This window comes from Chroicocephalus ridibundus, chromosome 9 (genome assembly GCF_963924245.1).
Source record: "Chroicocephalus ridibundus chromosome 9, bChrRid1.1, whole genome shotgun sequence".
NCBI classification, from domain to species: Eukaryota; Metazoa; Chordata; class Aves; order Charadriiformes; family Laridae; genus Chroicocephalus; species Chroicocephalus ridibundus.
Window position 1 is genome coordinate 50242052 of NC_086292.1, and position 25671 is coordinate 50267722.

The following is a 25671-nucleotide window of genomic DNA, read 5'->3' on the forward strand; positions in this document are numbered from 1 at the left end:
TGAGGCTCAGAGCTGAGCAGGGGCTCAGAGCCAGAGCTCCAGCTCCACCCCAAAGCAGCTGCACCCGTGGCGGGCACAGTGCAGACCCACCGGCAGCTCTGCCACTGGGCCCTGCTGCGCACCGACGGTGTCCCCCGTCGGGCGCAGGGCGCGCCCCGCCGCCCAGCAAGGCGCCGGGGGCGCCGAACAGACGGCGCCCAGGCGGCCGTACGAGCCTCTGCGGTTCGTCACTCCCACCCCAGCCCCGCACGAAACACTTCCGTACCAGGGAGGGGCAACAGGCGACGGCCGGGGCCCCAGAGCCAGCAGCCCCGGCCGTCACGGCACCGGGCAGACGCGGCCAGAGACCGGGTCTGGAGACCGGGTCTAGAGGTGGGCTCCTCCGCCCGAGCAGCGGGAGCCCCAGCCGGTGCTACCCGGACTCTGCCCCACCGCGCGAGGGACCCGTGCGGCTGCGGCCTCTCTCCGCGGCCCGGAAGCGACCGCCGCGCCGAGCGTCACGTCCGGTCAGACTCCGCGGAAGGTTCCCCTTCCGGCGGAAGTGAGAGTGCGATTCCGGTTCCGGTTCGACGGCTGCGAGGAGACGTTTTTAGCGGCTGCTGCTCTACCCTGTCCCGGGCCGTCCCGGCCCTAGCCCCACCGCCACCATGTCGGTCCCCAGCGCCCTCATGAAGCAGCCGCCGATCCAGTCCACGGCGGGCGCCGTGCCCGTCCGCAACGAGAAGGGTGAGTGGGGGGGCTGCGGCCGGGACCAGCCCAGCCCTGGTGGCGGGGGGACGCGGGCCCGGTCGCGGGGCCCCCGGTGACGGCCCGGGCTCCTGCAGGCGAGCTCTCCATGGAGAAGGTGAAGGTGAAGCGGTACGTGTCGGGAAAGCGGCCTGACTATGCACCCATGGAGTCCTCGGAGGAGGAGGATGAGGAGTTCCAGTTCATCAAGAAGGCGAAGGAGCAGGAGGTGGAGCCCGAGGAGCAGGAGGAGGAGCTCGCCAACGACCCCCGGCTCCGGCGCCTCCAGAACCGCATCGCGGAAGATGTGGAGGAGCGGTGAGTGCTGGGGTCATCAGGGAGCTTCCTGGGAAAGAACGTGTGGGGTCTGCTCACACTCGACGGTTCCGGTATTTACCAGTGCCTTGTTAGGAATGAGTCATGAACAGTCAACTTTATGCAGCCTCTTTGCATTTGAAGTGACATTCTTTAATTGGGGTCTGTTGCAGGCTGGCAAGACACCGTAAAATCGTGGAGCCTGAAGTGGTTGGAGAAAGTGATTCAGAGGTGGAGGGGGAAGCTTGGCGCCTGGAGCGGGAGGACACCAGCGAAGAGGAAGAGGAAGAGATCGATGATGAGGTGCGCTTGCAAAGCCAAGTAATGGGCCCAGGGAAGCCCCTGAATGACACAGGTTGGAACTGTCATTTGCACGGACATGTGGGCTGTGTGGTGGAGCTGGACAAGTATCACAACTGGCCGTGATTTAACTTGTGGGTTACTGTACTCTTGCATGGGACAGGACACCGGGAGAGGCCACTCTGCATCCAGAGGGACGGGCGTATTATCTCATCGCCAGCACTTCTTATACAGGAAAGCAAGAGGGAAGCGGTAGCAGGGCTGGTCACCTGACTCCTCTGTGTCTGTCTCTGTTAGGAGATTGAGCGTCGGCGTGGGATGATGCGTCAGCGAGCACAGGAGAGGAAAACGGAGGAGATGGAAGTGATGGAGTTGGAAGATGAGGGTCGATCCGGAGAAGAGTCCGAGTCAGAATCTGAGTACGAGGAGTACACAGACAGCGAGGATGAAATGGAGCCGCGTCTCAAACCTGTCTTCATCCGCAAGTGGGTGACGCAGCTGCGCGGGTCAGCTCTGGGCAGGATACAGGAGGCAGGGGCCACGCAGACACTGCTGCTGTGGTCTCCTCCTCCTCGTTGTGGGGCAGGGGTTCACCTCCTCCGGAGGGAGTGAGGGGCGATCCCAGCACCGACAGCCCCTTGTCAGCTGCGTCAGTCGCTGCAGGATCAGGCTGTGGGTCAAAGTCGCAGCAGGGTCTGACCAGAGCCCTCGGGCAGGTGCCGTATGGTGGCAAAGGGAAGCTATCAGCGGGCCATTCCCCACAGCTGGTGGCCTGGTCTCCCTTCGCTCGCATGCGTGCCTGCAGCCGTAGGGGAACAGCGTGGTAGCCTCAGTGTGGGCGATGCTGGAAAGGGGAGAGCTCTGGGACTCGGCCTGTCCTTGGAGAGAGAGAAGGCTGAAAGCGGCTGCATTGCATGATGGGGGAGGTCTGTGAGGAGCCAGGCAGCTGCGCTGGCTCACAGAAGGGCTGAAGGCTGTTGCGGTTCCTGCCTGCAGGAAGGACCGGATCACAGTTCAGGAGCGAGAAGCAGAAGCCTTGAAGCAGAAGGAGCTGGAGCAGGAGGCAAAGAGGATGGCGGAGGAGAGGCGCAAGTACACCCTCAAGGTGCCGAGGGGCGGGCTGGGGGTCGCACAGGGAGCGGGGCAGTGGCTGCAGCAGGCTTAGCTTGTTCCTTGCTGCAGATCGTAGAAGAGGAAGCAAAGAAGGAGCTGGAGGAGAACAAGCGCTCGCTGGCAGCACTGGATGCGCTTGATACAGATGATGAGAACGATGAGGAGGAGTACGAAGCCTGGAAAGTACGTGAGCTGAAACGTATCAAACGGGACCGTGAAGAACGAGAAGCGTAAGTATTGTCTGTGTAGATATGAGGCTGAGAACGCACAACCCAGTCCCCGCAGGCCCATGGGCAGTTGAGGCATCTCTTTCTCAGGCTTCCCTTCGGCAGCACGGCTGTCCTGCCTCAGGGTGCCTTTGGTCCCCTACGGAATCAGTAAATGTATAATCCCTCGGACGGCAGCTGGTGACAGCGGCTCTCCCAGGAGGGTGCTGGGGGAACGCAGGGTCTCAGGGGTTTCTCTCCTGCCCAGCATGGAGAAGGAGAAGGCGGAGATCGAGCGCATGCGGAACCTGACGGAGGAGGAGCGCCGTGCTGAGCTTCGGGCCAACGGCAAGGTCATCACCAACAAGGCAGTGAAGGGCAAATACAAGTTCCTGCAGAAGTACTACCACCGCGGCGCCTTCTTCATGGTGAGTGGTGCTGCGAGGGCCTGGGCACCAGCAGGGCTGTGCGGGGCTGACTTCCTCCTGCGGGGAGCCAGCAGCGGTGCCCGGGGGCTGGGGGTGTTTGGACCAATGGACCCTGCCAGAACTGAGCCAGCTCCATGTGGGCTATGGCCCAGGTTCTGGAGGAGTGGCCTAAGGGGATGCGAGGGTGGCTGCCAGGGACAGCTGGGGGACAGCGCTTGTGTCACCCACCTTCAGCAGTAGATTAATAGGGCTGCAAGTAGCATGGCAGCCCCTGGCAGAGCAGCAAAATGGGCTTCTGGTGTCTCTCCCTGACTGCCTGCTGCTGGCACTTGCTGGAAACTTGTGGGCTGAGCATGTGTGTCCTTCTGCTGCAGGATGAAGACGAGGAGGTGTACAAGAGGGACTTCAGTGCCCCGACCCTCGAGGACCATTTCAACAAGACCATCCTGCCCAAAGTCATGCAGGTGGGTGCACTGGCTGCAGGGTACCCGCTCTGCATGCCACACTGAGGGGATGTGATTCCTCGGTGGGGGAGCTGTGGGTCCCAGCATCCCCCCTGAGCAGCTGTTCACGAGCTCCTCTGCTCCGCAGGTCAAGAACTTCGGGCGTTCAGGGCGGACAAAGTACACACACTTGGTGGACCAGGACACCACCTCCTTCGACTCTGCTTGGGGCCAGGAGAGCGCGCAGAACACCAAGTTCTTCAAGCAGAAAGCAGCGGGCGTTCGGGACGTCTTTGAGAGACCCTCCGCCAAGAAGCGAAAAACCACTTAAAGGGAGCAGGCAGGAGGGCACTTCTCTGCCAGCTGCTGGGAGCCTGGCCAGGGACAGAGGGGACACAGCACTGTGCCAGGACTCGTGTGGTGACAAGCCCTTCCTTTGTGCCCCTGTGCCACGCCTGCCCTGTTGACAGGGTGTCCCACTGTGGAGACCCAGTGGGCTCCCTGCCCTGGTGCCGTGGAGGACGGCCACACCGTGCTGGCCAGGCCTGCAGCCACCCTGAGAGCCTCGGCAGCACCTGCCAGGGCTGGGCAGGAGCAAGGCAACGTCCCTGGCTCCATCACACCCGCTTTTGGAGGAATTAATGGAGTTTTATACCTGTCTGGTCCACAGCATCTCCCTATCGCCTGTACTTTCCCTGTTGTCAGTTTGGGCCCTTTTCTGGTGTGGGACAGCAGTGACCCTGTCTCCCCACCCTGCCTCTGCAGGGCCTGGCTTTTCTACCTGTGCATAGGGGTGGGGTCATTTTGATTAAAGCGGTCATTTTCTTACACATTCTGTCCGTGTTGTCTGTGGAACGCAGCTGAACCGTTCTGTGCCTTCGTGCGAGACGTGGTGGGCTGGTGCAGCTGGACTTGCCGAGGCGGGAAGGGCCAATGTAGTGTTCCCCTGCCAAACCTGCTGGCACATGAGCAGGGACAGTGGAGCGACAGGAGCTGCTCCCCCTGGGAGAGCCGCTGTGCTCTGGAACGAGGGTCCGAGGTTAAAAGTGGGAAGAGCGGCACATCGCGGCGTTGGGGCAGGTCGCCTCGTACCACTCCAGTCACAGTGGTGTCCAGTGCTGCCAGCACGATGCCGCAGGCCCGGCCCTGCTTGCCAGTCTCTCTGGGAAGGGGCAGGCGCCTGGCGCCATGCAGACCACAGCAACAGCCCAGTCCCACCAGTGCCTTTATTGGGTAAGGTAACACACACCGCGTCTCCGGCGAGGGAGTGCCCGTCGGCGCTCAGTTGGTGAGGGTGATGAGCGCCTCCACCACGTTGCCCATGTGCTCGCGCAGGCTGCGCTCCGCGGCTGCCCGCGAGATCTCCATCTCCGTCATCTGCAGGGAAACAGCCACAGCCCCTGCAGCGGCCGCAGCACGGCACGGGGACCAGGCCAAGGGGCAGCAGCAGCGGGGGCCGCCCGGCACCGCCGGCCGGTGGGCACCAGCCTCCTCCTTGGGCATGGTTCCAGTGACCAGACACCGGCTGCAGACGAGGTCTGGGACACGCCACCGCCCGCCCGGCTTCCCCCCCTACTCACGATCAGCTCCAGGTCCTCCTTCTTGATGGTCACTTTTGCCAGCTCCTTCTCCCTGCAGCAACAGAGAGACAAACCGCCGGTGAGACTGCCGGCCGTACCCCCGCTCCCCACCGGCAGGGTTCCCTCCCGCCTCCGCCGGTGAGACGACCGGCAGAACCCGCCGGCCGGTCCCCAGCGCCCCACGCGAGCGCGGGCCGTTACCTCTCCTGCTTCGCTTTCTGCTCCCGGGACCTCCGGTCTCCGATCACCGACATGGCCTGCCGGGACGAGCGCAGTCACCGCGCTGCGCGGCACCGGGTGGGCCAGCGCCGCGCCCGGCGGCACCGGCACCGGCACCGGGAGGGGCGCCGCGGCGGCCGTGCAGGCGCGGTGCTCAGGGCGCGGCGCGGCCCCCCTCCCCGCCCCGGTCCCGCCCGCCGCACCGTTTCCAGGTTGGAGCTCTGGATCTCCTTCTCCTCCGCGTAGTCCGTGACGCGCTCCAGGTCCGCCGCGCCGCTGTCGTGCTTCCGCGGCTTCTCGGCCGCGCGCCCGCCCGCCCCATCGCCGCCGCCGCCGGAGCCGTTGGGCTCCGTCTCCAGCTCCAGCTCCACGTCCCCCTCCGCCGCCATCCCGCCGCCGCGCTTCCGCTCACGTGCGCCGCCGCCGCGCCGCGCTTCCGCTCACGTGCTGCCCGCCGGAACCAGAGGGCGGCGGCGGCGGCGGCGGCGGCGGCGGCGGCGGCGGGCCCCGCCCTCCCTGCGGGCAGCCCGGCCCCGGCCCCGGCCCCGCCCCCCCCCGCGGCTCCTCCTCCGCCGCCTCCCAGGCAGCGGCCCCGTCCCGCCGCCGGCGGGCGCTGCGGAGCCCGGCGGGCCGAGCGGCAGCGGCGGAGCGGCTGAGGCGCGGGTCCGCGGCGGTGTCCGGGCGGGGAGGGCGGGGCCCCGCCGCCGCCGCCGCCGCCGCCACCGCCCCCCCCCCCGGACCGCCGGGCGGGCCGGCGCTAAGCCGATAAGAGGGTTACGGATCCCGATTTGGCTCCCGCCGCAGTCGCACGCGAGGGAAGGACGCGCCCGGGCCCGCGCCGCCGTTGCGGAGGTGCCCGGGCGGGGCCGTGCCCGCTGGGCCGGGGCTGGGCCGGGAGACCCCCGGGAGCGGGGCCCGCCGGCGCCGCATCCCTCCCGCACCCCGCGTCCCCGCCGCACCCTGACGGGGACGCCGCGTCCCCTCTGGGGACAGACCGTCCCCGCGCTGCGCGGGGCCGGCGGGGTTTAGCCCCAGCCAGCAGCGACCCCTCGGTCCCCGCTCCCCAGCTGGGGCGGGCAGAGAACTGGAACGGCGGCAGCGAGGAAAAAGTTGTAGGTTGAGATAAAGACAGTTTAATGACGCGGAAGCCAACGCGTGCAAGCAAAGCAAAGCAAGGAGCCCATTCCCTGCTCCCCGTGGGACGTGGGGGTTCAGCCATGCCCAGGGAAGCCGGGCGTCACGCGGGATGGTGGCCTGGGACGGTGACCCTGTGGTGGGCTGACCCCGGCCAAGCGCCCACGCAGCCGCTTGCTCCCCGCTTCCAGAGCAGGAGCAGGAGAGAAGAGGAAGTGCAAAAGTAAAGAAAAAAACCTCATGAGTCGAGATACAGACACTTTAACCTGTGAAGGAAAGGGGAAAAATAAAACAACCCCCAGCGTGTAAAGGCAGTTACTCATCGCCTCCCACCAGCAGCCGGCACCCAGCCAGTGTCCAAGCAACACGCTGGGAGCCAAAACCCTTCAGCTCCCCTGCCGCCAGCCTCTGCCAGGACAACGCTGTGTCATGGAGCGTCCCTTCGGCAGCCAGGGTCGGCTCTCCCGGCTCTGTCCCCTCCCAGCCCCCTGCCCAGCCTGGCCTCCTCGCCGCGGGGAGAGCGGGGAAAGGGAGAGCCTTGCTGTGGGGCGAGCCCTGCGCAGCCGCAGCCTGAGCACCCCTGTCAAGGCTGTTCTAGCACAAAGCCCGAGCAGCTGCGGAGGAGCTGGAGGAGGCGACGCCATCCCAGCCAGACCCAGCACAGGGGCAGCAACAGGCCCCCCGCACAGCCTGGCTTGTCCCCAGCTCCTGCCCGCGCTGGGGGGATCCTGCTCCCCGGCTGGATGTGCTTGTTGCCCTCTTCATGCCCCATGGGGTACCTGTATCCCTTGGGTGCCCACGGGTGTCTGCACCCCTCCAGCCCTTTGGGACCCCCATGCCCTCCAGCCACCCCGCACAGCCCCATGGCACCACTGCGGGACCAGCGCCCCACGGACCCCACGTGCCCCACCATGCTCCCCATGCCCCCCATGCCCAAGCTGGCTGCCGCGGCCTCATCCTGCCCAGTGAAGGGCCAGGGTCCAGGCGGGGCTCCCCATGGCAAGGGGGTCACTGGTGGACCCTGGACAGGCTTCCTGCAGAGCGCCCCAATGGTGGCTGCCGGGAGGTGGTGGAGAGCAGATGGCGGGGCGGGCCGAGCCGACAATCCCCCCTAATCCCATCAGGGCAGCGGGGGCCAAGTGGAGCCAAGCCGGGCCATGGCGGGCACACGGGCGCACGGCCGCCTCCTGCACTCGCTGCTCTGCCAGGTGGGACTGAGGGGGCTGCGGGGCTGGGGGGTATGGGAGGGCTGGACCGGGGTGGGGGTTCCAGGCCAGGCTGGGGGGCAGCTCTGGCCTGATGGGGTCCCTGCTGACCGTGCTCCCCCCAGCTGTGCGGCAGTTGTGGCTGCAGCTCCTGCCATGGGCTCCGCGTGTCCACGGGCACCCGCATCCTTTACACGCTCCTGCATGTCCTGGCCTCTGCCGTGTGCTGCCTCATGCTGTCCCGCACTGTGGCCCAGACCGTCAGGGAGAAGGTGATGGCGGGAGCTGGGACACCGGGGGTGCTGGGGTGCCAGGGGTCCCAGGGCACCGGGGGTGCTGGGGGTCTGTCGTGGGTTAAACCCAGCCAACAACCAGGACCGCACAGCCGCTCGCTTGTTTTCCCTCCAGTTGCGATGGGGAAGAGAATCAGAAGAGTAAAAGTGGAAAAACTTGTGGGTTGAGATAAAGACAGCTCAATAGGGAGAGCAAAGCTGCACACGCCAGCAAAGCCAAGGAATCCATTCCCTACTCCCCAAGGGCAGGTGGGGGTTCAGCCATCCCCTGGAAAGCCGGGCTCCATCACTGTAATGGTGACTTGGGAAGACAAACGCCATAACACAGAAGGTCCCTGCCCCTGCCTCCTTCCTCCCCAGCTTTACGTACCGAGCGTGATGTGACATGGCATGGAACATCCCTCTGGTCAGCTGGGGTCAGCTATCCCACCCATGTCTCCCCCCAACCCCTTTGCACCCCCAGCTCTCGCTGGAGCGGGGGGTTTGAGGATCAGAAAAGGCCCCGATTGCTTAGCAACGATCAAAACCACCAGTGTGCTTTCACACATTTCCTCATCCCAAACCCAAAACAAGCACTACACCAGCTGCCAGCAAGAAAGTTAACCCCATCCCAGCTGAAACCATGATACCAGGGGTACCACGAGTGCTGGGGGTGCCAGACATCCCAGGGGTATTTAAGGGTTCCAAGAGCACTGGAGGTGCCAGCATTGCCAGGGGAGACAGGAGTACTGGGAGCAACAGGGATGCTGGGAATGCCAAAGTCCTGGAGGAGCCGGGGGGGAAGGGGTGCCAGGAGCACCAAAGATGCAGGACTTGCCGGTGCTGGGGGTCCCAGGAGTGCTGGGGATGGAGAAGGTACTGGCAATGCTGGGGTGTCAGCAGTCATGTGGTGCTGGGTGCCGAGGGGTGCTGGGCACACCAGCAGCCCCATGCCCTCGCTCGCCCCGCCTGCAGGTGCCCTTCTCTGCTGTGCTGTGCGAGCACCTGCCCGGGGGCACGGACTGTGAGCGGCTGGTGGGCTCCTCGGCCGTCTACCGGGTCTGCTTCGGCACTGCCTGCTTCCACCTGGTGCAGGCTGCCCTGCTCCTCAACGTGCGCTCCAGCGCCGACTGCCGCGCTCAGCTCCACAACGGGTACGGGGACAGGACGGGACGGGCTGCCGAGGGGGGGGGCTGCTGGGGGCCCTGTCTCCCTGACGCTCGCTGCCCCGCAGATTCTGGCTCCTGAAGCTGCTGGTGCTGGTGGGGCTCTGTGCCGCCAGCTTCTTCATCCCCGAGGACGGCTTCATCCAAGGTGTGTCCCCCACCCCTCCTGAGCCGGCACTCCGGGGCCCCGTGTGCCCCCCGTGCCAGCCCCACGCTGCCCTCTCCCCCCAGCCTGGCACTACACGGGCGTCTGCGGGGGCTTCGCCTTCATCCTCATCCAGCTGGTGCTGATCACCGCCTTCGCCCACACCTGGAACAAGAACTGGTGAGTGCCGGGGGGCCGGGTGGGCGCCTGCCTGCTGCCGGCTCTCACCCGCTCTCCCGGCAGGCTGACAGGCGCCGCGCAGGACAAGCGCTGGTACCTGGCCGTGCTTCTGGCCACCGCCGCCTTCTACACCCTCGCCTCCGCCGCCTTCTCCTTCCTCTACAAGTTCTACACCCACCCGGCCGCCTGCCACCTCAACAAGGCACTGCTCACCCTTAACGGCAGCCTCTGCGGCATCATGTCCTTCATCTCCATCACGCCCTGTGTGCGGCTCAGTGAGTACGGCACGGCAGGGCACGGCACGGGCTGCCATGTTGCAGGGCCGGCTGCGTCCTGGGGCTGCTTGGTGGGGGTGGGTGGTGGCTCTGGGCTCCCAGATAAGGGCAAGCAGATGGGCACCTGGGGAGGACCCGGCTCCCGCTGGTCACTCCTGTGCCTCGGCACAGGGCGTTGGGCGGGGGAGCGGTGGGAGGGGGCTGCCCGTGGCCCACGCAGAGCCCGTCCACCAGCTCCCGCTGCTCCAGGGGCTCCGGTGACACCTCTGACCCCACTCTTGCAGGGCAGCCGCGGTCGGGGCTGCTGCAGTCCTCAATCATCAGCTGCTACGTGATGTACCTCACCTTCTCCGCACTGTCCAGCCGCCCCCCAGAGAGAGGTGGGTGTCCCCACCTGCCTCTGGCAGCCCCCCACACACGCACCGGGGCACGCACCCGTCTCACCTCCGTCCCCCTCACAGTGCTCTACAAGGGGCAGAACCTCACCGTCTGCTTCCCGGGCGTCCGGCAGGATGAGCTGCAGACAGAGGACACCACCGTCGCCGTCCTGGGGGCTGCCATCATGTACGCCTGCGTGCTCTTCGCATGGTGCGTGTGCCCGTGGCGCTGGGTAGGCACTGTCCCTTCTGGGCACGGCCAGCCCCACAGGCACTGCGTGGGGACCCTGTCCCCAGCCCGTGGCAGGGACAGCGGAGTTGGGTTGGGTGATGTCCTGAGGGATGGCAGGGCTGGAGCAGGCTGGGCATCTGCAGGCGGGCAGGGGCAGCGCGGTGACCCCGGGCACTGCAGGTCTCCGGTGGCTGTGCCGGGTCCATGGGGTGGGCTGGGGGCCTGACATAGGGTGGTGGGTGCCCGTGTTACACTTTCTGCCTCTCTCACGGGCACAGTAATGAAGCTTCCTACCTTGCTGAGGTCTTCGGGCCCCTCTGGATGGTCAAAGTCTACAGCTTTGAGTTTAAAGTGAGTATGGTCCTGGCCCCCCACAGCTGTGCCCTGTGTCCTGCTGCCATGGGCACCCCAGACCCGCCGCCCCAAGCCCTCCTGAGCCCCAGGTCCTGGTCCTGAGGCACGTTTGTCCAGCCAAGCACAAGGGGCTTCCCTGGTGGGGCCGGACCCTGCGGCCGGGCGCAGCTTGGCAGCGTGGCGGGGCTGCCGTGCTGTCACCCACACACTGCGCTCTCTGCAGAAACCCTCGTGTTGCTTCTGCTGCCCCGAGAAGATGGAGGAGGAGCTGAGAGGTGGGTGCAGGGTGGGTGCAGCAACACACGCCCTCGGGTGCTTGTGTCCCAGCCCTGGGGGGCTGGCGAGGAGGGGGCGCAGGAGCCACCGTGCTCCTGTGCTCTCCCAGGCACCAAGCAGATGTGCGAGCAAGTGGAGGAGACCAACGGGGCACAATGCATCGTCCAGGATGAGCGAGACCGCGTGGTCTACAGCTATTCAGCCTTCCACTTCGTCTTCTTCCTCGCCTCACTCTACGTCATGATGACCCTCACCAACTGGTTCAGGTAGGGCCCCATGCCGCTGCCCAGCCCTCCGCGCTCTCGCTCCCCTTCCCTGTTGCTGGTGCAGCCGCCCAGCTGGGACTGCAGCGCCCCAGCACCATCACCCCCCCAGCGCCACCACCCCACCGGCTCCCACCCGCTCCCCGCGAGGGCTGGGGGTGCTGTGCTCCTCGCTGCCCCTCTGCTCCAGGCTGCGCCAGTGTCACCGAGCTGGCGCCTGCTGGGGAAGCGCGTGGCTTTGACCGACAGCCCCCGCTGACTGCAGCCCATGGCTGCGCACTGCAGAGATGGGCTGGGGTCTGGGGGGCCGTGGGGCTCCACGGCAGGTGGGATGTGCCCAGGGACTCACAGCCGCTGGGACATGGGGTGACCTGGTGGCCGCAGCTGGCGCTGGGATCCCCCGTGCCGGCACCTCCCGGGCGCCCAACGCCCGCCCTCTCCCACCAGCTACGAGAATGCGGTGCTGGAGACCACCTTCACGCACGGCAGCTGGTCGACCTTCTGGGTGAAGGTGTCCTCATGCTGGGCCTGTGTCCTGCTCTACCTGTGGCTGCTGCTGAGCCCCCTCTGCCTCCGCGGCTCCCCCCAGCACCGACGCAGCAGCCCGGCCCTGCGTGTCCTACGGCGACGTGCCCCACAGCGCATCAGTGTCTCCACGTAGTCCCTGCTGGGACAGACTGTGCCTGGCACCTTGCGCGGCAGCAGCCGGGGCTGGTCCCTGCCATGCCCTGTGCCTGTGCCGGGTCCCGCTGGCCTCCCCTGACCCCCTGTCCCAGGAGATGGCAGCATCTGAGAGACTGAGGGGGACCCAGGCGGTGGGCGCTCCCGAGGACACGGGTCCTACGCTGAGCCGGAGCCAGCGGGGCGGTGGGTGCTCAGCCCTGGCTGATGCCGGGCTCCCCCTTGGCCACGCACTGACCACCAGCCCGGCTGCCCTGGCCCGGGGCTGGCCGTGGGAGCGGGGCTCTGCCCCGGCCACCTGCGCGTCTCAGCTCACCCGCCGGTGGTGTGCTCATTGTAAATACCTCCTTGAATACATTTTTACATAAAACTCTGAGCTGAGCCTGTGCCGTCCACCGCCATGCAGGCTGCAGCCATGGGGCTGGGCACAGAGGTGCCAGCAGCACCCCAGCGCCCGCCCCCTCCATGCACCGGTCACGGCCAAGGACGCCTTCGGGGCGGCTCTGCTGGAGAGGGGGACAAGCCGGGGGGTGGCAGAGCAGGAAGCGCTGGCCTGGGGACCGGGGCTCCAGGGGGGCATTCAGCCCATGGCCGGTGCCCTCAGCACGCTCCCAGCTGAGCCCCCGGAGGAGCCAGCCCCCCTCGGGACACAGGGATGGCTCCAGCATGACGTGGTGCTGGGGACACCGGCCCAAAAGGTGCCTGTGAGCTGTCAGGGCACCGAGCCCCAGGGGAGCACCTGCCCGGGCAGCAGGGACCGTCCCAAGCCGCTTGGCCAAGGACCTGCCCCAGCACACCAGGGACAACGCCGGGACACGGGGTCCTGTGGGCACCATGCCCAGCCCTGGCTCCAGCCTCTCCTGTCCTGTCCCATCGCATCCCACCACAGCAGCTGGGAGCAGTGGCCACAGCCGCCCCAGAACACCCTCCACCCTGCCCACTCTCCGTGACCGAGCAAAGCCCCGGGGAGGACGGATGGGCAGGCAGACAGACCGATGGAGCCCCTGGCACCTGCCAGCACCCAGTGCCCGTATGGTCCAGTGGGAAGGGAGACGGGGGGGGCTGGAGGCACTGGGTGCAGGTACCGCAGCAAGACAGAGCACCGAGGGGCCCGTCTGGGCCACCCAGGAGGGTGCGGTACCGGCGGTGCCGCAGGACGGTGCCCCAGGCCCCCGCCCCACCCGCAGAGCAAACACGGCGGGGCAGCACCTGGGGCCACGGCACCGGCTGCGCCCAACGGGCCCCACACGGCAGCGGTGGTGGCTGGTGCCAGACGGGGACCGACACCCGCAGCCAGGGGTCCCAACAGGCCCTGCGCCCACCGGCGCGGCAGGATACGGCTCTGCAGGAGGTAAGGGCAGCACCGCGGGGTGGGCAACACGGGGGTCTGGCACGGTCCCCACGTGGCAGGGCAGCTGCCATGGGGTCCCTGGCCAGAGCAGCGGGGGCTGCACCAGCAGCAGGGGGGGTCTGCAGTGCCCGGCACGGGGCTGCCCTGGGCGCTGTGACTTGCACCTTCCCCAGGAGATGGAGGCACCCACACAGGGCTTGGGGACAGGCATTGGGCAACTGCGGCGCCAGCTCGGGGACATCGCCCAGGTAGGGCCGGGATGGGGCCAGGTGGGCGCCCCTGCAGCCCTGGGCACCCGAGGGACCCCGGTGCACCGGGCTGCGCCGCAGCAGGGACCCGTCTCACCCTGCCCAGGAGAATGACCGGCTGCGCCGCAGCCTTCACGAGGCCGAGCGTGGCGTCTCCCAGCTGCAGGCGGAGCTGGATCAGCTGCGGGGGGACTTGTCCAAGCGGGACCAGCAGCACAAGAGGTGGTATTTTGTGGGGGGGGGGTGGGTAGGATGGCAAGGCTGTCCCCAGCTCTGCAGGGACCCTGTGCCAGCCCCATGTGCCGCTGCAGCAGCCGAGCGCGGCACTGCCAGCGGGTGCCCCACCGAGCCCAGCTGCAGGCGGAGGGGCTCTACCAGACCCTGTCCATGGCTGCCTGCCCTGACGCCATGGGGAGGGCCAGCCGTCCATCGGGGACGCGCTGCCCCACTCGGCCCAGCGGTGAGCGCTGGCAGCCGGGAAGCCTGCCCAGAGCTGCTGGCACGTCCCTCCAGGCCTGCCATTGGCAAGCCCTGTGACGCTGGGTGTCCTTGGGGCCCCCCGGCTGTCCCAGCACCGCCACGGGCAGCTCTGCCGCCCCCGCCACGGGGGCACAGCCCCTGCGCCAGCCCAGGGCAGGTCCCGGTGGGGGCCCTGCCGTGAGGATGCCGTGCCCCTGCAGGGAGCAGCTGGCCCTGCGGGAGATGGCGGAGGAGAGCCTGGCGTTCACAAGCTACGTCAGGATGCTGCAGTATGTCCGAGCCTGGCCGGGCAGCAGCGGGGAAGCAACCACGGGGGCAGCCAGGGACATGCTCCCGCCTGGAGCAGGGGGTGCTGTTGCTGTGGGTACAGCCCTGCCCTGGCTTGGTGCCCTGCTGCCCACCAGCCTCAGGCTGCTCCCTCCCACCAGAACAACAAACAGGACCCTCTGTGAGAGCAACATCCGCCTGCGCTCAGCGCTGCTGCTCAGCCCGCACAGGGACCCGCCAGCGGTGAGCCCCGCAGGGGAGGGACAGGTCCGGCACCCACCCGGGTTGGGGGGCGCAGGGATGCTGTCCCCCCACAGGCACACGGCAGGCTGGCTCGGCTGCCCTGACTCGCCCCGCCTGCACCCCCGGCTCCGACAGACACAGCACGCAGGCGGTCACCAGCACTTGGACCCACATGAGCCCCTGGAGCCAGAGGCCACCGAGTCCCCCCACCCCAGGTACTCCCTCACCTCCTCGCACGGTGCCTCTGTGCTGAAACGCCTTCTCCCCGCAGCCATCCCCCCTCGCCGCCTGCCCAGAGGGCACCCGCAGCAGGTGAGCGATGGAGGGTGGAGGGGCAGCACCGGCTGCAGACCCCCTCCCTGAGCACCACGCTCTGGCACAGGCACCGGGGGGACAACTCCCCACACCACTCGCCCCCTGCCACAGCCTCCTGGGCAGATGGAGACCTGGTCCACAGCGATGCCAGCCTCGGGCAGCAGTGGAGCTCAGCCTCCAGCTCCGATACGGCCTCCTCGCTCAGCAGCAGCTCAGAGGATGGGTCTCCCCCCAGCCCCCGTTGGGGCACCAAGGTAAGGGAATCTGTGCCCGGCCTGGTGCAGCAGGCTGGGGAGAGGGACACAGATCTGCTTGCCCACAGCTCCCAGGCTCAGGCCCCTCACCGTGGTGTCTGTCACCCAGCAGGCCTCCAGCCCCCCAACAGGTGATGCAGAAAGATCCCCCCGCTCCAACGGGCGCTCCAGCAAGAAGAAGCTTCCTGCCTTCGCGCCAGAGGTAACTGGCAGCTCCCCATCCAGGGCAAAAGGGCCAGGCTGGGGGGAGCTGGGGCACCCCTGCGCTCCATGCCAGCCCTTCACCTCCACTTGTCTCACCAGGGGTGTGAGAGGAGCGAGGAACCCGTGTCCCCCTGCCCCATGTACCGGCTGGTGCTGGCAGGGGACGGGGGCACAGGGAAGTCCAGCTTCCTGCTGCGCCTCTGCACTAATGAGTTCAGAGGAGACATCTCCAGCACCCTCGGTACACCCCCCAGCACCCCTGTGCTCCCCCTGGCCCCAAGCACCCTCGGTGCCCAGGCCAGGGCACAGGAGCAGTGCCTGACTGTCCCTCCTGGCAGGGGTGGACTTCCAGATAAAGCAGCTGCTGGTGGATGGGGAGCAAACCACGTTACAGATCTGGGACACAGCGGGGCAGGAGAGGTGAGAGCACAGGGACGGGGGCTGCTGCCGCCACCGTGCCAGGCCAGCTGGGGATGGGTCCTGCTCCAGCAGCAGCCCCATGGGCTGGGGGTCACCACAGCAGCAGTGGTGGTGACACCCCTGTTGCCAGGTACCGGAGCATCACCCAGTCCTACTTCCGCAAAGCCCACGGCGTGCTGCTCCTCTACGACATCAGCTCCCCAAGCAGCTTCCTCAGTGTCCGCCAGTGGATCGAGGACATCAAGGTTAGCAGGAAGGGTCTGACAGGCACCCAGCCCCTACGGGGAGGGGCAGGAGCCTCGGGGCTTCCTCAGGTGCAGGGTCTGGACCCACACCGTGCTCCCAGGCACAGCGCAGACGTGAGAGGAGGCAGCCGGCGTGCGGCAGAGCTCTGCGGCTGCCGGAGGAGGCGGGCACAGCAGCAGCTGCAGCCGGAGGCTGCTGGCCCCGCAGAGTCCTGAGCCGCCCTTCCCTCACGCAGGCCACCGAGAGGCCACTGCCGCTCATGCTGGTGGGGAACAAGATGGACCTGCGGCCCAGCCTTCCAGAGGCGGCGGGGGTCCGCACAGCCCACGGGCAGCAGCTGGCCATGGTAAGCCAGTGCGCCTCGGGGCTGCCGGGGCAGCAGTGACCCCACTGACACCCACTGTCCCCTCAGGCCCACGGGTCGCTGTTCTGCGAGGCCAGCGCCAAGGACGGCACCAACGTGGTGGAGGCCGTGCTGCACCTTGCCCGGTGAGGAGCCCTGCGGGGCCCCCAGCGCCGCCGGGCTCCATCCTGCCCTGGCAGCAGGGCCATCTGACACCGCTTCTCCTGGCCCTGCAGGGAGGTGAAGAGGATGGTGGGCCAGCATGAAGGCCACAGCGCTGGGCTGGACCTCAGTGTGCCCCCACAGGCAGGTCGGCCCTGCTGCCAGACCTAGCGCAGGAGGTGGCCAGTGACGGCTGCTGCGCTCCCCACAGACAATCCCCACAGAGGTGCTGCGGTGCTGGCACTTCACCCTGCTGCAGCTCCTTCGCCTACTTGGCCCCACCGGCTGCAGGAGCGGCCCAGTCACCATCCCCGTTGCCCCCCCTCCCTGCGACTGGCCCCAGCGCCCCCCTTCCCACCCCCACAGCATCCCCTCCTTCTCCCACGCAGTCCTTTCCTAGTTCCACTCCTCCAGGCTTCCAGCAATCCCATCCTCCCCAGGATGTTTGTCCCTCACCACCTCCGCCCACACCTCGCCCCCGAGGCTTCCCACACGCCCGGGGCTGTGCTCGGGGTCCCACCGGCTGCTCTGACCCCCGGGCGATGCCTGCAGACACCTCCCAGGCCAGGCCCCATCTTTGTTCCTCACCATGAAGATGCAGCTGCTCCACACCGCCACCGCCGTGCTTAGTCCGTCCCTCCTCTTCGCCGTCACGAAACACGGCCACCAACGCTCCCTCCCGGCCGGGGGACACGGCGGCCGCGTCCCCTCCCGCTCCCCAGCAGCCCCAGCCCCCCCGCCCGGGCGCACGGAGAAAGGAGACAGGGCCTGCTGGGCTCCACAAGCTACTTTAATAGGAGATGGACCCGAGGCGGGCGCGAGGCGCTGCCGGGGTCCCCGGCGGGGCGGCCCGGCCCCGGGGCTGTGCTGGGCATCCTGCCGGCGGGCGGCCCGGCCCCGGGGTAGCGGCGGCCCGACCCGGCCGTGGGCTACTTGGCGCCCTCCTTCTTCTCGTCAGCCTTCTTCTGCTTCTGCTGCATGATCTCCGAGTCCCTGCGGGAGAACCCGTCGCCGGGCTGGCAGCGGTACCGGCAGGACCACGGGGCCAGGACCGGGAATGGGGGCGGGGGGGGGCCGGCGGGGCCGGCCCGGCGCTCACCTCTGCTTGCGGGCGGCGGCCGAGAGCCCGTCGTCCCGCCGCTTGCCCTTGCCCGAGTCGCTCTGCTTCTTCAGGTTCTTCTGCCGCGCCAGTTCGCGCTGGTTCCCGCCTGCGACGGCGCGGCCGCCTCAGAACGGCCCGGCCGGCCCGAGGCCCGGCCCCAGGGCCCAGCCCCCGGCCCCGCGGCCCAGCCCGCGCCCCGGCCCCGCGCTCATGGGTCACGGCGCCGCTCCCCCCGCCCCCCAGGCCGGCCCCGGCCCGCAGGGCGGGTCACGGCGCCGCTCCCCCCGGCCCGGCCCGGCCGCGGCCCGCACTCACGGGTCATGGCGCCGCTGCCTCCCGCCCTGCGCTCCGCCGCCACGTCCCGCACTGCCCCCCCACGCCCCGCCCCGCGCACATCTTTAAGGGCGCGGCGCGGCCAATCGCCGCGCCGCGCCCGCCCATGCCGCCTGCCTATTGGCCGCCGCGCCGGCTAGGCTCCGCCTGATTGGCCGCGGGCTACGGCTGCCGATCCGCCGGCGGGGGCGAAAAAGGCGGAAGCTGGAGCGCAGGCGCCGGAGCCGCGCCCACGGGGGGGGCGCGGGGGACGGCAGGGGACACGCCCCCTCGTGACGCGACGGAGGCGTGGCCTCGTGAGCGGCGTGGGAGGGGCGGGGCGATGCGGGGGGCGGGGCCGGGTGCCCGTAAGCGGGTGCCCGGAGCCGCCCCCGGGCCGGGCCCCGGCGGCCCCGCAGCTTCTCCTTCATCCCCGGCGCGGCGGCTCCTCTGGGCGCGCTGCGGAGCGCCGCTCAGGCCTCTTCTTCCGCCGCGGGCGGTGCCGGGGGTCTGCGGGGACGGACCGTCGTAAGCGCCATCCGGGGCCGAGCGGGCCCAGGACGGGAACCCGCCCCGACCGCCTGTGCCGCTACGTACCCGGGGCTCGGTGGCGGCACCGGCCCGTGGAGGGATTCCTGGGGGGCGGCGCTGGCCGGGGGGCTGCGGCGCTTCGCCAGCTGCGACAGCTCGGCGTGGATCACCTGCGGGCGGCGGGGCGGCTGCGGCGGGCAGGGCTCCGGCGGGACCCCCGACGGCCCCGGTGCTCCTGTAGCCGCGCTACGGCGGGACTCCCGACGGCCCCAGCGCTCCCGCTACCCGGCTCCCGCGGACCCCCGCCCCCCGTCTGGCCGCACCTTGCTGGCCGGGTCCAGCTCCAGGGCTCTCCGCAGGACGAGCATGGCCTCCGCGTCCCGGCCCTGCTGCGCCAGCAGCTGCGGGGAGAGGAGCGGGCGATAGCGGACCGCCGGGCCGGGCTGGGGGGCGGTGCGGGGCTGTGCGGGACCCACCTGCCCCCGCCGGAGCAGCGCCCGGCCGTTGTCGGGACTGATGCTCAGGGCCGCCTCGCAGGATGCCAGCGCCTCGTCCGCCCGCTCCAGCTTCATCTCGGCGGCCGCGCAGTTGTTCAGGCACTTGACGCGCTGCTCCCGCAGCTCCTCTTCCTCCTGCGGCCCAGGCGGGGCTGCGGGACGAGCGTGGCCTCAGCGCCCCGGCCCCGCCGCCCCGGCCCCCCCTTCCCGCCCGGTCTCACCGGAGGCAGGCCCGTCGAGGGCGCGCAGGGCCAGGCGGTAGGAGTGCAGCGCGGCCGCGAAGTCGCCCCGGGTGAAGTGGAAGTTGCCCCGCTCCCTCCGCTGCGCGCCCAGGAGCAGGCGGTCGGCGGGCGGCAGCGGCTGCGGGTCGGGGCCGTCCCGCACCTCCAGCAGCGTCACCTCGAACAGCAGCGGCGCCTCGGGCGGCACGTCGGGCTCCCTGCGGGCACAGCGCCGGCTGCCCCTGCCCGACCCCTACCCGCCCACCCCGGTCCCCCTGCCCCTGCGCAGCCCCTGCCTGCCCCGGCCGCTACCCCCCCTGCCCCTCCACTGCTGCCCGGCACCTGCGTGCCCCGGCTCCCCTGCCGAGCCTCTGCCCTTGCCCACCCCGGCCCCCCTTCCCCTGCCCGCCCCTGCCCTGCCCCGGTCCCTCTGCTCTCCCTGCCCCTGCCCTCCCGCCCTACCTGCCCGGGCGGCCGTAGCCGTAGGGGAAGGCGGCGAGGAAGAAGGAGACCTCCCCGGGCTGCATGGTGGGGACGCCCAGCTCCAGCGCCTGCGGAGGCGGACACGGCGGGGCTGGCCGGGCGCGGCCCCGGGCGGCGCTCGGCCCGCACCGCGCCCCGGCCGGGGCTCACCTGCACGACGTCGCCGTGGCCCGGCACGAAGGTGAGCCGCGGGTCCCGCTCCACAAGCCCGCCGTCCTCCAGGGCGCCCAGCACCTTCACCGACACCTCCTGGCCCGGCTGCGGCCGCGGCCCGCCCTGCCCGTCCTGCATCACTCGCTTCCGCAGCAGCCGGTCCTCTGCGGGCGGGGGCGGCCCTGAGAACCGCCCCGGCACCCCCGGCCCGGCTACCCCCGGGGCCGCCCGCGGCTCTCACCCGTCAGGTCGCTCCAGCCGTCGGCCGCGAAGAGCGGCCCGAAGCCGCCGGGGCCCAGGGCCACCAGTGCCTCCAGCCGCCGGTAGAAGAGCCGCTCCTCCTGGCGCACCGACGGCAGCGGGATGGCGGTGTGGGGCAGGAGGAACCGCACCCGCCTGCTCCGGCCTGGCCCCTGAGGCGGCCCTCGGGCTCCAGCCTCCCTCTCCGGGGAGCCGCCGGGGGAGGGTCCCGGCATGCCGGACCCCAGTCCTCCCCGCTGCCCGCCGCTACCCCCCGGGGCCCGGCGGCGGGCGCCCGCGGCCCCCAGCCCGCACCGGCCCCGCCGCGCAGCGACTGCCCGGGGCCGCCCGGGCCGGGGCCGCCGCCGAGCGCATCCCGCCGCGCCGTTACCTAACACCGGGAGGCGGCTCAGGGGATTAGCCCGGGCCGGCGGCAAAAATAGCCGGCTCAGGCCGAGCCCTGCCGCGGGGCTCCCGCCGCCGCCCCGCCCCGCCGCTGGCCCCCGGGACCGGACCGGCCCCGCCCGCCGCTGTCCCGCACTCCGGGCCACGCCGCGGCCGCGGGCGGAGCTGCGCGGGCGGCTCCGGTACCGGGGCTGCGGGCCGGGCCCCCGGCTCAGCCTCCTGCACGTGCGGCTCTCGGCGGCGGCGGCGCGGGCGCTGCGCGGCTGCGGGCGGCGGCAGGTGGGACCGGCCCGGGCGGGGGGAACCGGGGAACCGGGCGCAGGAGAACGCACCGGCGCCCGTTGCTGTTGCAGGGCGCACCGGGGCCCGTGATCGCCTTCGAGGGCAGCCAGGGCGTGAGTGGGGGGCCGGGGAGAACCGGGGGGGCCGGGGAGTGGGGGGATCGGGGGATGGCCGGGGAGCCCGGGGCGTCCACGCCGTGGGGGGATCGGGACGGACACGGGGGTGACCAGGGCACCCGGGGAAGGCGAGGAGAAGGGACGATGGAGCGGGACAGGGGAACGCACGGCTGCCGGGGAGTGATGGGGACCGAGGAAACCAGGGCGCCCACGGCACTAGGGGACCGGGAGGGACACGGGGGGGCCTGGGGGTGAGTGGGTCGGGGACCGGGGAGATGGGAGGGCCGGGCCGGTACCCTAGGGCCGGGTGGTGGCGCCGCGGGGAGAATCCGCTGTGCCCCGGGGGACGGGAGGCTGCGGCTCTGACGGCCCGTCTCACTGGCAGCTCCTGACGGTGCCGGGAGGCCCCGGTACCCCCCCGCGGCTCTTCGCCTTCTCCCTCTCCCGCTGCGGCCGGGACGAGCCGCAGGGCAGCTTCGAGTGCGTGCGGCTGCCCGTGCCCCGGTGAGCTGCTGGGCCCCGCCGTCCCGGGGCTGTGGGACCCCCCGTCCCCCCGGTCCCCTTTGTGCTCGGGGCTGTGCCGGCAGCACCGCCTCGGGGTCAGCCCCAGCCACGCTCCGCTGGAGGGACCGTGGGCACTGACGTGTGCGATCCCTGCCCTGGGGCGCCAGCTCCCACCACTGCCCAGGGCCCACTCGGGTCCCCTCCCGCTCGCCTCGTGGTCCCCGATGTCCCCACCCGAGCAGCCCAGTGCTGCGGGTTCTAAAAGTCCCTGAGGTCCTCTCCGAGCTCATAGCATCCCGAGCACCCCAGTCCCCATAGGGGCATCCAGAGGGCCGGGGCAGTGGCAGCCCTGGAGATGGGCCCTTTGGAGACAGTCTGGGGACAGATTCCCTCGTCCCTTGCTTGCTCGGGTGCTCACCTCACAGGGCCATCTCTGGGTGTTGCACGGGGCCGTGGGAGCGGGCCGGGCTCGACTGGTGGGAGGTGTTGTCTTCTCCCAGGCTAGGTGAGAGCTGACTGGACAGCCTGGGCAGCATCCAGGAGAAAATCACGGTCTGTGCATGGGAGAGCACCCGCTCACCGCTGCGAGAGCGTCTGTCCCCGGCGGAGGAGCCCTGCAGCAGAGCAGTTGTTGAGCCCGATCCGGCTGTGCTTGGCTATGGTTAGTAGGGTGCCACAGGTGGCACTGGCCCAAGCGACAGTGGGTGCTGAGCCTGTGCCCCCAGCCAGGCTGGGGTTTGGTGGCTGTGGGGGGGGCCCGCTGTCCCCCTGGGACGACAGTGCTGCCTCCTCCGGGACCAGCTGTCCCTGACACATGTCCATGTCTCGACAGCAGCCAGCCCTGGGGCTTCTCTTCAAAGCCCGGCTCAGTCCCGGGCCCTGCAGCCCTATCGCAAGCAGAAGCTGGTGCGGACACCGCCGGGCAGGCACGGCAGGGCACAGCTGCTGCCGGCGCCAGAGGAGGTGCGGGTACCGGCTGTGACATCTTCTCGGGTGCGGGAGCGCTGCAGCACGCCCACCCTGCTGCGCTCCCCGCAGGTCGCGGGGGTGGATCCCACTGCCTGCTGCTGCCGTGGGAAGGGGATGGCAGTGGGCCGGGCGCAGGAGGACTGGCCAGGGAACACGGCCCGGGAGCAGCAGCAGGATGCCCCACTGCAGCAGAGGTAGAACAGGGGCCTGGGGGCAAGCAGCAGCGAGAGGAGTGGGGTCTGGGGGTGCTCGGTCGCTGCTGGAGTCTGGCCATGAGCATGCTGCGTTCACCCCGGGGTTCTCGGCACCCTTTGGGCAAGACTGGGCCCTCCCCTCTGCTGCCCGGGCACTCGGCCTTTGGAGGCGTTTTCCCCAGCTGTGGTCTCTGGTCTCCGCTGTATCCCACTCCCCAGGAGACAGAACTGTGGACCCTCAGCCCCCTCCTTCCTGGTGCCTCTGCAGCAGCCTCTGGAGCACGGCTCCCCGTAGGCCGCCGGTAGGAACCTTCTGGGGGTGGTGAGTGCTCGTGGGCCGGGGCAGCAGAAGCCCCCAGGTTTGCGTGGGAAGAGCCTGGTTCACGGTAGTGGCTTCCTGAAGGCATTGGGCTGCTTCTCCTTCCCGGCAAAGCCCCCTTCTCCCCCAGCCCAGCTGCTCCAGAGGTCTGCACTCTGCCTTGTGTCCTGTCCCCCCTGCGCAGGGGGGAGTGGGGGGCACTGGCCCTGCTGTGACACCCCAGCACAGCCCAAAGGACAGGGCATGCCTGAGTGCTGGCATGAAGCAAGGGACGCAATGGCCCTGGGCTGGTGGGGGACCCTGTGGCACCGAGTCCCAGCGCGGGGGCCAGGACAGCCTGCAGCACAGCAAGCTTGCCTTCCAGAAGCGCCTGGCACTGCTGGATTTCTCAGATCCAAGAGCCAGCAAGAGGCACCGGAGCCTCCTGCGGACGCTCAGCAGGCAGCACCCAGGAACTCTGGCCCCCAGCAGCCGCGCCGGGGAGCTGGAGAGCCCAAGGAGCGAGGAGGAGACGGGCCATGGCTGGGAGGAGAGTGCCCCGTGCCCGGAGCAGCACCCCTCTGTCCCCAGAGGTGGGGGGCTGCTGGGGGAGGGGGACAGGGACCCAGCCGGGGGTGCGCGGCCCTGCTGGCTCCTGCAGCAAAAGCTGGACCAGAGCCCTGGGTGCCCTGGGAGGAGGCAGGTGGCCCAAAACAGGACTCCTAGCAAGCAGAGAGGTGTTGGCCCAAAAGCCAAGGCAAATGTGGGGAAAGTGCAGCCTCATGGCCAGGGGCCGTCCCTCCTGCAGCTACATGGCCGAGTGGGGCAGCCCCCGCACCCCACTGTCCCCGGGGCTCCATGGCCACCAGGGCCCTGTGAGCCCGGCTTGGGGAAGGGCCTTCCAGCATCCCGGGGGTGGGACAGGTCCTGGCGGAGGCAGGGGAGAAGTGCCCCAGGAGAGCTTTAACGCGATCTGCTCCTTGTAGATGCCAGGTCCCAGCCCAGCTGCTCCTCCTTAGCAGAGACCCCGGATTACTTGCGGTAAGTTTGGCACTCGCTGCCACGGGGGTCCCCTGTTCCTTCGTGTACTTTGTCCCAGCCCCGCAGCGTGGGACGAGCTCCCTGCCTCACCCGCAATGGTGGCAGCACGGGCTGCAAACCAGGCCCGGGCACAGCCCTGCCCACTCGCTGCCCCCCACGCCAAGGGCCTCGCCAAGACGTGGCACCGCCAGCCCCCGCCCCGGCAGCGGGGGTCCCACAGCCCCGTGGAGAACGCGCTTCTCCTGGTCGCTGCAGCAGGTACCACACCATCTGCTCGGTGGGGCAGCGCCGAGCCTACGAGGCAGCGTTCAGCGCCGACTACGCCGAGTACCGCCGCCTGCACACTCGTGTCGGCAACGTCAGCCGCAGGTTCATTCAGCTGGGAGCCAAAATGAAGATGTTGAAACAAGGAACGAAGGAGCGCGAGGCAAGGGGGAGCCCAGGGGCAGGATGGCGCCATACGGCCGTGCTCCGGCTCTGCTCACCCACCTCTTTTGGGTTTCAGGCACTCGAAGCTACGATTTTGCACGAGTACAGCCACTTCAAGAAGGTGAGGCTGGATGCCAGGCACAGGCTGTGTTCCCTCAGGGTCATTGTCCATATAAATATCCATAAATGTCCATAAATTATCCTAGCTACCACCAGGAGAAGAATCGCTGTGAATACCTGCGCCAGAAGCTGTCTCACATCAAAAGCCTGATCCTGCACTTTGAAGGAAGAGGGAGCTCCTAGGCAAATTGCCGCTGCAATTCCTTTTTCCTTGCTTATCAGTACCTGTTCCTGAAGTGGTGAAGGAAGCAGCTCCCCGAAGGTGCGTTAGATTAAGGCTGAGGTTCAGGAGTGCACCGCAGCCCAGGACACTGCCGGGCCGCTCCTGCTGCCGTTTCACCGGGGCTGCTGGTCTCCTGCTCCGGCAGGAGCTCTGGCTGCAGAGGCAGCGCCAGGCTCTTGGAGACCCTTTGCTGAAGCCAGAGACAACCCTCGGGGATGTTACTTGAACCCTCTCACGGAGCTGGGCCAGCTTTCCCCGGCCCATGCCAATCACGTTTGCCGAGTTAACCTAAGAAGCCTTCCTCTGATGTCTGCTTCTTCTCAGCTGAAGCCTCATTAGCTTTAGCTTAATTGCAGCACCACGGCAAGGGATACCTGGGCAGCCGGGAGCACTCCCCAGCCCAACGCCCTTTCTCACATCCTTTGTCCTTCTTGCCAGAAAGCTTCGCCAAACCGCTGCTTCCTTCACCCCAGCTGGTCCAGCTCCGGCAGCGACGCTTACCAAGACAGGGCTTTGGGCCAGAGCCACCAAGGAACTTAACTCCTGCTTAGCGCCCAGCTGCCACCAGGCCTGGTCACAGACCAGGGAGCAAAGCCAGGATCAGCAAAGCTTCCCCTGGCTCTCCCGTGCCCATCAGGGGCGCACAGCTCCGGTTTGGTTTTACAGAAGGTAGTCGTCAGCAGTCTGAAGTGGAGCCTGTCGTAGCCCCCTGCTCCTTGCACTACCGCCTGAAGCCTGCAGCCAGCTGAAGGGTCCCGCCAGCTCGAGGTGCAAGGACCACTCAATGTCACGTGTATCTGCCCCCCCAAACATGCACTCCTGTCTGTTCTGGGGGACAGAGCACCCGACAGCCAGCAGCAGGGTACAGAGGGTAGATGTCGTTAAGATACCCACGTAGCTGGGGAAGGAATTCTTGTTTCAGAACTGATACTGCATAGCTGTTGTAGACAGAGAGCCGTGTGCTAAGCATTGCATGTTCTACTGTACCTGGAGAATTCCAGCAGCAATAAATAACTGGTACGCAGCCTTTGGAGTTGCGGGGGAGGAATCTACGGAGAAAGCAAGCCCCGGCTCTTACCATGGTAACTGCCACAACACAGCAGAGCCTTGAGCCTGCTGATCCTCGCT

At 68.9% G+C, this 25671-nt stretch overlaps 5 protein-coding genes across 7 annotated transcripts; 2 read left to right on the forward strand and 3 right to left on the reverse strand.

Annotated features, from left to right (window-relative positions):
* Positions 1-535: 535 nt before the first annotated feature.
* MFAP1 (microfibril associated protein 1) lies at positions 536-4361 on the forward strand. The gene is made up of 9 exons (XM_063345743.1): positions 536-726; positions 825-1044; positions 1215-1344; positions 1639-1826; positions 2338-2446; positions 2524-2684; positions 2929-3088; positions 3463-3552; positions 3680-4361. Exons 1-9 carry the CDS (start codon positions 648-650, stop codon positions 3860-3862), a joined length of 1320 nt encoding a protein of 439 aa, XP_063201813.1. The 5' UTR covers positions 536-647; the 3' UTR covers positions 3863-4361.
* Positions 4362-4738: 377 nt separating this feature from the next.
* Positions 4739-5760, reverse strand: HYPK (huntingtin interacting protein K). 2 transcript variants are annotated; one of them, XM_063345744.1, is made up of 4 exons: positions 5534-5760; positions 5313-5368; positions 5112-5163; positions 4739-4908 (listed from the first exon to the last, which is right to left on the reverse strand). In XM_063345744.1, exons 1-4 carry the CDS (start codon positions 5717-5719, stop codon positions 4813-4815), a joined length of 390 nt encoding a protein of 129 aa, XP_063201814.1. In that variant the 5' UTR covers positions 5720-5760; the 3' UTR covers positions 4739-4812. The 2 variants fall into 2 exon arrangements, with proteins under 2 accessions (XP_063201814.1, XP_063201815.1); XM_063345745.1 differs by lacking the exons at positions 4739-4908; positions 5313-5368 and having other exon boundaries at positions 5104-5163.
* A 1861-nt stretch (positions 5761-7621) lies between these two features.
* SERINC4 (serine incorporator 4) lies at positions 7622-11938 on the forward strand. The gene is given in 12 exon segments (XM_063346321.1): positions 7622-7672; positions 7795-7941; positions 8917-9095; positions 9176-9255; positions 9339-9432; positions 9496-9707; positions 9992-10087; positions 10169-10295; positions 10595-10667; positions 10894-10977; positions 10980-11212; positions 11657-11938. Coding segments are annotated over 12 exon segments (1590 nt in total). The 3' UTR covers positions 11871-11938.
* A 5254-nt stretch (positions 11939-17192) lies between these two features.
* On the reverse strand, positions 17193-17927 carry SERF2 (small EDRK-rich factor 2). The gene is made up of 3 exons (XM_063346257.1): positions 17841-17927; positions 17523-17631; positions 17193-17416 (listed from the first exon to the last, which is right to left on the reverse strand). Exons 1-3 carry the CDS (start codon positions 17845-17847, stop codon positions 17353-17355), a joined length of 180 nt encoding a protein of 59 aa, XP_063202327.1. The 5' UTR covers positions 17848-17927; the 3' UTR covers positions 17193-17352.
* A 66-nt stretch (positions 17928-17993) lies between these two features.
* LOC134520618 (peptidyl-prolyl cis-trans isomerase FKBP8-like) lies at positions 17994-20609 on the reverse strand. 2 transcript variants are annotated; one of them, XM_063346256.1, is made up of 8 exons: positions 19964-20609; positions 19720-19886; positions 19549-19637; positions 19087-19304; positions 18845-19017; positions 18692-18769; positions 18435-18538; positions 17998-18347 (listed from the first exon to the last, which is right to left on the reverse strand). In XM_063346256.1, the coding sequence occupies exons 1-8, from the start codon at positions 20196-20198 to the stop codon at positions 18311-18313; spliced, it is 1101 nt and encodes a 366-aa protein (XP_063202326.1). In that variant the 5' UTR covers positions 20199-20609; the 3' UTR covers positions 17998-18310. The 2 variants fall into 2 exon arrangements, with proteins under 2 accessions (XP_063202324.1, XP_063202326.1); XM_063346254.1 differs by having other exon boundaries at positions 17994-18538.
* Between the last annotated feature and the right edge of the window lie 5062 nt (positions 20610-25671).